This window comes from the organism of the source record quoted next, unplaced genomic scaffold, assembly GCF_019419815.1.
Source record: "Pyrus x bretschneideri cultivar Hongxiangsu unplaced genomic scaffold, Pyrus_bretschneideri_v1 Contig83, whole genome shotgun sequence".
Taxonomy (NCBI): domain Eukaryota; kingdom Viridiplantae; phylum Streptophyta; class Magnoliopsida; order Rosales; family Rosaceae; genus Pyrus; species Pyrus x bretschneideri.
This window is the reverse complement of record NW_025999824.1, coordinates 1,733,743-1,743,975: the sequence shown is the minus strand read 5'-3', so window position 1 is coordinate 1,743,975 and position 10,233 is coordinate 1,733,743. Positions and strand designations below refer to the sequence as shown.

The 10,233-nt window shown below is 33.0% G+C and overlaps 1 protein-coding gene across 1 annotated transcript; it reads left to right on the top strand.

Moving 5' to 3' along the window:
• Positions 1 to 7,495: 7,495 nt before the first annotated feature.
• Positions 7,496 to 9,770, top strand: LOC103968035 (remorin 4.1-like). Its single transcript, XM_009381365.3, has 2 exons — positions 7,496 to 8,328; positions 9,143 to 9,770. The coding sequence occupies exons 1-2, from the start codon at positions 7,621 to 7,623 to the stop codon at positions 9,332 to 9,334; spliced, it is 900 nt and encodes a 299-aa protein (XP_009379640.2). The 5' UTR covers positions 7,496 to 7,620; the 3' UTR covers positions 9,335 to 9,770.
• The last annotated feature ends 463 nt before the right edge of the window (positions 9,771 to 10,233 follow it).

The window sequence follows — 10,233 nt, the reverse complement described above, 5'->3', positions numbered from 1 at the left end:
TTGTCCCATTACTTGATCTTTGAATGTTTGTTTTTTGAAATTTTTGGCGTATGCGATCTCGAAGTATATACAAACATGTTTGACGGTTGGATCGTTAAAACTAGTTTCATAGAATGCGTATCTCATCAAAACAATAGATTCATTAACACTTACGAATTTATTCATACTTTCATTAAGCATAACATAAGATTTTGTGGTATCCACTTGTGTAAATATTTTAAATTGAAGATCGAGTTTAGTCATTGTATTTGTATAGGGTCAAGGAGTGTAGCTGTAAAAAAAATCATCAAAATTGGAGTTAAAATAACCGTTAAATCGTGATTTTTCATTGATAACTGTCGAAAGGTTTTGTCCGTTTACTTGATCTCTGAATGTTTCTTTTTTGCGATTTTTAGCATATACAATCTTGAAGCATATACAAACAACTTTGACGGTTGGATCGTTGAAATTAATTTTGTAGAATGCGTATCCTATCAAAATGATAGATTCACTAACACTTAAGAGTTTATTTATACTTTCATTAAGTATAACATAAGATTTTATAGTATCCACTAGTGTAAATATTTTAAATTGAAGATCGAATTCATTCATTGTATTCACATAGGGTCAAGGAGTGTGGCTGTAAAAAATCATCAAAATTGGAGTTAAAATATCCGTTAAATCATGATTTTTCAATGATAACCGTTGAAAACTTTTGTCCCGTTACTTGATATCTGAATGTTTGTTTTTTGCAATTTTTGGTTTATGTGATCTCGAAGTATATACAAACATGTTTGATGGTTGGATTGTTGAAATTAGTTTCGTAAAATGTGTATCCCATTAAAATGATAAATTCACTAACACTTAAAAGTTTATTTATACTTTCATTAAGTATAACATAAGATTTGTGGTATCCACTAGTGTAAATATTTTAAATTGAAGATCAAGTTCATTCATAATATTCATATAGGGTCAAGGAGTGTAGCTGTAAAAAAATCATTAAAATCGGAGTTAAAATAACCGTTAAATCGTGATTTTTCGTTGATAACCGTCGAAAAGTTTTGTTCCGTTACTTGATCTCTGAATGTTTGTTTTTTGAAATTTTTGGCGTATGCGATCTTGAAGCATATACAAACATGTTTGACGGTTGGATCGTTGAAACTAGTTTTGTAGAATGTGTATTCTATCAAAACAATAGATTCACTAACACTTGGAGCTTATTTATACTTTCATTAAACATAACATAAGATTTTGTGGTACCCACTTGTGTAAATATTTTAAATTGAAGATCGAATTCATTCATTGTATTCATATAGGGTCAAAGAGTGTAGTTGTAAAAAATCATCAAAATCAGAGTTAAAATAACCATTAAATCGTGATTTTTCGTTGATAACCGTCGAAAAGTTTTGGCTCGTTACTTGATCTCTGAATGTTTGTTTTTTGAAATTTTTTACGTATGCGATCTCGAAGCATATCAAACATGTTTGACGGTTGGATCGTTGAAACTAGTTTTATAGAATGCATATCCTATCAAAACAATAGATTCACTAACACTTAGATTTTATTTATACTTTCATTAAGTATAACATAAGATTTTGTGGTATCCACTAGTGTAAATATTTTAAATTGAAGATCGAGTTTATTCATTATATTCATATAGGGTCAAGGAGTGTAGCTGTAAAAAATCATCAAAATCGGAGTTAACATAACCGTTAAATCTTGATTTTTCGTTTATAACCGTGGAAAAGTTTTGTCTTGTTACTTGATCTCTGAATTTTTGTTTTTTGCAATTTTTGGCTGATGTGATCTCGAAGCATATACAAACAAGTTTAACGGTTATGATCGTTGAAATTAGTTTCGGAGAATTTGCATCCCATCAAAACGATAAATTGACTAACACTTTGAGTTTATTTGTACTTTCATTAAGTATAATATAAGATTTTGTGGTATTCACTTGTATAAATATTTTAAATTGAAGATCGAATTCATTCATTGTATTCATATAGGGTTAAGGAGTGTAGTTGTAAAAAATCATCAAAATCAGAGTTACAATAACCGTTAAATCGTGATTTTTCGTTTATAACCGTCGAAAAGCTTTGTCCTGTTACTTGATATCTGAATGTTTTTTTTTTGTGATTTTTTGCTGATGTGATCTGAAAGCATATACAAACAAGTTTGACGGTTGGGATCGTTGAAATTAGTTTCGGAGAATTCATATCCCATAAAAACAATAGATTAACTAACACTTAGAGTTTATTTATACTTTCATCAAGTATAACGTAAGATTTTGTGGTATCCACTTGTGAAAATATTTTAAATTGAAGATCAAATTCATTCATTGTATTCATATAGGGTCAATGAGTGTACCTGTAAAAAATCATCAAAATTGAAGTTACAATAACCGTTAAATCGTGATTTTTCGTTTATAACCGTTGAAAAGCTTTGTCCTGTTACTTGATATTTGAATGTTTGTTTTTTGCGATTTTTTGTTGATATGATCTCGAAGCATATACAAACAAGTTTGACGGTTGGGATCGTTGAAATTAGTTTCGGAGAATTCGTATCCCATCAAGTTCAATGGTGTGTGTGTGTGTATATATATATATATTTTAAGTAGATTTAAATCTATTTATTTTGTACGTATAATTGATTGGTATACGGAATAGTACATCACGTGAGTCATTATAAAAATAGTGAGATATGTCATATATGTGATAAAAAGTTAATAACTTTAAAAAAAAAAAAAAATCTCACCACTTCTATTAATTTTCATTTTTCTCTGTCTTTTTTGTTTCATTTTCAGCTTTTATTATAATTTTCACTTTTTCCTTCGACAGCCTACGGTGCCTACCCATCTTTCCCTAATTCCCTCTCTTTTTTGTTTCCTTTTCAACTTTTTTTTTTATCACTTTCATTTTCCCTCCCTTTTTCTTCAAAATGGATGACACGGCAGGAATGGAATGAAATTATCAATTATGGAATCAAATCAATGAATGCATATTAATTAATAATTATTATAGTTTTTATAAAATTTAATTCAAAATTTAATATATATATATAATTATTATAGATAGTTAATATTTTGGGGATATAATTATTATAGTTAATTTAATATATATATACACACACACACATATATATATTTATTATAGTTTTTAGGGGTATACAATTGTTAAATTAATATATATAATTGTTACAGTATTTTTTTAGGGTTATAAAATTATAAAAAAATATTCTACTTATCGTGTATCGTGTTACTCACGTGTATACCCGAATCAACCCGTTATCTTAACAGGTGCTTATTGGGTTACCCGATAACGACCCGATTCGTTATCGTGTCAACCCGAACACCTGTTAATTTCGTATCGTGTCGTGTCGGGTTATCGGGTCGTGTCAGAAATTGCCAGGCCTAGGAAATCCCATGCCACTTTAGCTGAGTCTGCATTAGCTATTCGAGGAAAATTTTGATTTGAAACTACATTTTGTATTATACCCAGAGTCTTCGCATCTTTCATGAAGATTGCAACCATATCTTCATCATCATCCTCTTCTAAAGTTCCCTCAAACTTCTATTTCTTCTTTGATTCTGGAGTCGTGACCCTCTTTTCTACCATATTCCAAAGCCCGTATGACTTGAATATGGTCACCATTTTGATTCTCCAAAACTTGTAGTTCCTACAGGACGAGCATCATTAATCAATTTCCAAAAAATGATACAAATGAAAGATGATGACGATTTGTGTCTTTTGAAGGGCATATATTTTTAGATTTCCAGTAATAATGCTCATTAATCTTGTGTCGTACATGTCTCTTAACAAGCAGTCGTCATTTTAGACATACAGATTTAACTGCATTCGATAGAAAAAATGAACAATTTCCAAATTCCACAACCTTCATCAAGACTTCGGTATCAAGTTTCGTGTTCTTTTGTTGGTCAGTGCAAGCACTAATACTTTGAAAATCATAAAAGCTGACCAAAACTTACTTTTGTGCCAAAAGGAAAAGAGAAATGTTAGGAGACTCTCAAAAGTTGAATTTTTTATAAATTTTCTGTCGCTTCACATACAATTATTTGGTCTACTTATCATGATCCTTTCGCAAAATGTTTGTTAATGTTAACATGGAAATTAACGTTAAACTGTGAGATAGCAAAGAATCCATGAAAAGTCCCACTTTAAAAGTGTCTACTTAGCTTTTTTCAAAGAAAAAAAATCAAATAACACTTCTGCAAGCTTATAGTTTGATTAAATTATCTTTAAAAATACCTCTCCATCCTTGTCTTCCTGGAAAGTCCAAGTCTACAGCTTTACAAATTATATTATCAGCAGTTCATAATAGACAGATGAATGGGTTATATTCAGTTCCAAATTTCTAATCGAATGGAAAACAACTCCACACCAAACTTTATTATTTTATTGTTAATTTGTTAATAATAGTGGACACTTGTCAAACTCCACTTTACATATTAACACTTCAATTACATCACTAAACAGCTTCAAAACTCCAATCCCCAAATGTTGATCTCTAATTGGATGCTAAAACCCTACCCCAAAAAATTAAAATTAAAGACTAAAAAGATGCATTATTTTAAGCATATTTGATCTTTTCCTACATGTCACCGATAAGATAAAACAAATTTTTAGACTAACCATGGGATTAATATGCATATTAATCAATATTTAAACGTGTCCTTGATCTAGAGGTATGATGCCAGCGCTTGCATGGAGGGAACACACGTGCACATCTGATGGATGCATCATCCATTCGGTTTATTCCACGTGTATCCCATAAACAAGATCTTGATAGTTACGGCGTGACGCGTGATGAGCGTCTGAACCGTCCATCCCCACTAAACGTAATTCATTATATTTGCAGGCTCTCTAAATCTCTCTTTTATTTTTGTTCTTTTTCCAGATAAAATCCTTTCGGCCGACACTACTAAATAGAATATGGTAAAGATTTGGATAAAGTGTACTTTTGCACTAGTGCCCATTGATCTTTTTTCCCACGAAAGAGGATCTTTGTCGGATTCTTTTTATGAGAATTCTAGAGATTCTCTAATTATATCTGTTCATTACACATCATACGATCTGCTTTTATCAGGTGCTATTTATATTCAATTTTAAATTAAAAAAATTTACAATAATTTCTGACTGCACGATATACGATAAACGAATATGATTGAAGGATCTTCAGGATTCTTACAAAGAGGATCCGGGAAGGATCCTCCTGGTTTTCCCACATCCTCCTCTTTGTTCTACAAATCAGAAATGCTAAGAGGACTCTCTCAAAATGAAACTTTTTATAGACTCTTTGTCACCTCATACTTTAACACAATATTTTTGTAACATTGACATGAGAATTAACATTAAAATGTTAGGTGGCAGAGAGTTCTATCTAGTTCTAACTTTAAGGGGTTGGTTTAGTGAATAACAAATCAGGTCTCCTACATACACATAATTGTGTCTTTTTTTTTTTTTTTTGGTAAATGGTTCTGCTTTGGTGTACCGTTTAATCAAAGAGTTAAAAGTACGTTGTAGTCTTATGTGGTAAAAGGTTGAATGATGAGGAAGATTACTCTATGATAGGATACACCTTATACTAAAAGAAAAATAATTTAACTCATAATTTAGTGGTAGTATACTAAGTAGTAGTATACTAAGTAAGTGTACATAAATAGTCTTGATAATAAGAACATAATAAATACAAGAGGGTGTCCAACTCCTGTAATCAATTTTCTAATATGGAGATAAATTCGCACTACTAGCAATTTAGATAAAACCCTACACGATCACCATAAGAAACAAGCGTCATCGATACAAATTTACCACATAAATGACAAACACGAAAGACTTAAATTCGAGCACACACAAAGCCAAACACTAAAATAGCAAAGGTAATTAGTTTGAAATTGTCTACCTAGTCTGATTAGCGATGACTGATGAGCATAGTTGAGCAACTATGAGATATGTGGATTCTAAACGAAAAATTATTTCTACAAGCAGGAGTAGTTTGTGGAAATACATCTTCAAATGGATCCATTATCTACTTGTTTTAGCAATCCTTGTTATTATTATTTAAAACCTAATTAAGTCGTTGATTAGAAACTTGTGAGTGAAGGACTTTGATATAAATGGTGGGAGCCCCATGCATTGGATCGCCATTGTATATTCTTCAAGTGCAATCATCATATTCCCAATGATAATTCAACATGCAATAACTAACTAGACGTCTAGAAAATGCTTAGACAGTGAAGTTTTCTACTTTTGCAAAAGTGAAGGTAGGGTGGCAAAGTAAGAGTGCATATTAAAAGAATCAATAAACTAATATGACATCGGTTAATATCTTTTTTCACTTATAAATAAGAAATTTCAAGTTCGATTCACACGAATGTTGAGGAAATATAATATTTATGTTGAGCTCACTACCCAGTTACTTAGCTCAGTCATTCATGTTCGTAGAATATTCACTCCATTTAGAGCATAATTCGGTTGTAACAAAAAATAAAATAAAAAAATAATACAATATAATAAATACTAGAGATAACAATTTAGAGCATTTTCAGAGAAGTCAAAAAGTCTATATTAGCAATAACAGTAAAAAATGACAATATTAATGTTTTCCGATCAAAATACCAATTCCTATGTAACATGATGTAGAATGTCAATAAATATGGTTATTGTCAAATTTGACAACAGTTTCAAATAATTTTTAATTACTTAGTAAAAACCTTTTTTTTTTTCTTTTTTTTTAATGTTTTGTTTAACCATTGTCTTTTCATTTCCTTTCGTTACCAATGAAATGTCTAAATATTTTAGTACCTTTTAGTTCATTTTCTTTCATTACTAATGCAAAGAAAATAAATATAAATTTTTATTTTATATTTAAAATTTGACATATTGGGTGAAGAGTAAAATTTTAAAAATGTCAAAGTGCCACGCAGGCCGTTAAATTTAAATTTTATGTTCAAATTTGGTATCTTAAAAGTTGATCAAATATGTCACTTAATACTACGGTTTAGTAATAATCCTCTTCGCTTGTAAGTGAGAGGTTTTAGGTTTGATTCTCGCCAAATATGAATTCAAACCACTAGTCTATTGTGAGCCTAAGTCCACCACTTCCTCTTAGTATAGATAATATCGTTTGTTTTATTAAAAAAAAAGTTTTATCAAATATTGTTCATTACTACGCTTTTTATTTTGTTAAGTGCAATCCCACTTAAGCTATGTCTACTAACTAGTACATGTGGATGCCGATGTTCAAGGAGAGGATGCAAGTTAAAGAATCCATACAAAGTGAGCCAACAGAAGAATAAGATTAGAACTAAGGGACTAAACAAATAAATTTCATTTAAAAATGGATAATCTTAACCCAAAGCACTTTTTATCCCATTGGGATAATTAACAGCCCTCATTTGGCCTTATTTACGTTATTCAAACCTATCCAAATCTACTTCCACGTGTGGCTCCTTTACACTTTAATTAAACCCTTGTCAACCGTCAATAGCAATACAAATAGACAAATCGTAAGTCCCTGGTGCTCTTAATTTCTCAGCTGATCCGCCAATCCTAGTACTCTCAAAACCCCATTTCATTTTCTCAAACACTTTTGACGTACACACGCACACTCAAACCATCTGAGATGAATGATCAAGGGGCTGGGACTAGCCAAGCAGCACAAGATCATGATGATCATGGTGAAGATCAAGAGCAGATCATCAGGGACATCCATGCCTTGACACCGCCTCGTCCACCGCCTCCCGGCAACCTCGGCCGTAGAAGAGAAGCTTGGGAAACTGGTAGCCATAGATCATCATCTTTGTCCATGGCCAGCACTGAGTTAGGAACAGCTTCAACTGAGAACTTCACTACCATGAGTAGAGAATTCAGTGCTCTTGTGGTTGCAGGGTCAGCTATCGGGACTAATAATAGTACCACCAATGATAGTGACCATGGTACTAATAACAATAATTTGGGAAGGATTGGAGAGGAGGAGGACAACAATATGCCTGAGGAGGAGCTGGAGACCAACCCTTTGGCTATAGTCCCGGATAATTACAACCCTGTGGACCCAGTTCCTTATTCTCCAAGGAATAGTGAGGCTAATAATCATAGAATTGGCTCTTCATCAAGCATGGTTGGGACTCGGGATTACCAAGGCGGCAGCGGCGGCGATCAGACGGTGTCGGTGCATCGGGTGAAGAAGGAAGAGGTTGAAACAAAGATATCGGCTTGGCAAAACAACAAGATTGCCAAGCTTAATAACAGGTTTAAGAGGGAGGATGCTATCATTAATGGGTGGGAAAGTGAGCAGGTACAGAAAGCTTCTTCATGGATGAAGAAAGTAGAGGTACGTACGTTGCTAAAAACTGATTTGGATGGTGATATTTTTGTGCATGTTGGAAAATTTGATTTCCCATGATGGTTTCTCTGACTAGTTGAAACTATGAAGATTTACCACTTTCTTTTTTAGTGACTTCATACTATTTACCGTCCAATTATTCTTGAGATTTGGCCTAAAGTGATCAGTTTTTAGTTTCCTCGTCGATGTGTGATCGCTATGGTGTCACTATTTGATTTTGATCTGTTAAGCTTAATTTCTAATCATTTTAGCTGATTTCTCATTATTCTTTGACGATGCAACTAATCCATCACGAAACAATTAATCATTATCGTGATCATCAAATAGCAATAATAACAATAATGATCTTATACCAATATTTGAACTTTGAAGCTTCTGTTTGGTGAAACTATATTGTCTTAATAATATTTTTATCCTTGCATATGTTTCAATTCACGATAAAACAACTAATCGCAACAAAGTTATAACTTCAATGATAAAGATGTTCATCCTTTTCATAGTCTTATGGCATACGTTGACCTTTGAAGCTTCTTTTAGATGGAACTAACACGTAATTGGGAAGTTGGCCTAACTGATCGTTTTTCATACCTCCCTAGCTGAAATGATTTGATCGATCAATATGTCGTTGATATTTGAATTTGACCAATTCAACTACTGCAGTTCAATTCCTGATCATGTTAACCAATTTTCTTACTTATTCATTTTTGGACGTGTTTCCGCTTTCCTTGAATTTTGGGTAATCTGAAAACGAATACTCATAATATATAGGCCAACTAAATCATCACATAATGTGTGCATGCAGAGAAAGTTGGAGGAGAAAAGAGCAAGAGCCCTAGAGAAGATGCAAAATGATATAGCCAAAGCACGTAGGAAAGCAGAGGAGAGGAAGGCATCGGCTGAGGCTAAGAGGGGAACAAAAGCGGCTAGGGTTCTTGAAGTTGCCAATCTAATGAGAGCTGTTGGAAGAGCACCTGCCAAAAAATCCTTCTTCTAGGCTTCTAGCCCCCTTAATTATTTTTTCATAATATCCCAAACAAATTCCATACCCACAAACAAAACCCAAAAAACAAAAAAAAAAAAAAAAAAAAAAAATTATTTGGGCAAATAAGTGCCCCATGATCATATGATGCAAGGGCCTTTACCTTTTGAACAAAGGCTCCCCTATATGAAACGGGGCAGTGAAGTCAGAGAAATCTGGCAACTATGAATTTTGAGTGTTTTTGGTTGATGCGTTCTTATGAGTATCTTAAGTGTGCTGGAATTTTGGGATGGATTTGCTAGTTACTGTAGTGGAACAACGTCGAGTCTTGTGCAGTTTTCGTATTCTTGGGCAGGAGGTTAAGTGTGATGTTGTAATACATATAATTTCCCACGCCTAATTTGGTGTATTTTATATTCCGCCTATGAAATGGAATGATAATTTGCAGTAATTCTGTATTTGCCATGCCTAGTGGTTTGAATTTGCGAGTAAGCAGAGTATTAAAGTGATTGATTATATCAAAAAGTTGAGTCTGGCCTAAGCCCTACACGGCACACCGTACCCGCTACAGGTAGGTAGCAAATGACAAACGATCTAAGATATGATGAAAAACTCGGTATTCATCTTGTGAAAGTGAAAACTGCTACTTCTTGGAGGCGAACCATCAAAGCAAAGGTAAAACTGCTGGTTCTTGTTTCTTATTTTTTGTCTCAAGATGGGAGCTGGATCAAGACAACACTTCAAGACGCAATCGTCTCGTGCCACTACAAAATTCATGACGATGTTTCCCTCAAAATATTCTTCATATCCAACCATAAGACCGAAAACAAGTGGCAACATCCTCTCCTATTCAACCTAACTCAAACTAATGTAAGCCTGGCAATGAAGAAAGACAGGGCTGAAGGTACCTTCAG

Bases quoted from the DNA above. Each gene is read 5' to 3' on its own strand.
- LOC103968035 (XM_009381365.3), top strand. From the start codon at position 7,621: ATGAATGATCAAGGGGCTGGGACTAGCCAAGCAGCACAAGATCATGAT. The intron at 8,329-9,142 runs GTACGTACGTTG...GTGTGCATGCAG, and splicing joins CATGGATGAAGAAAGTAGAG to AGAAAGTTGGAGGAGAAAAG.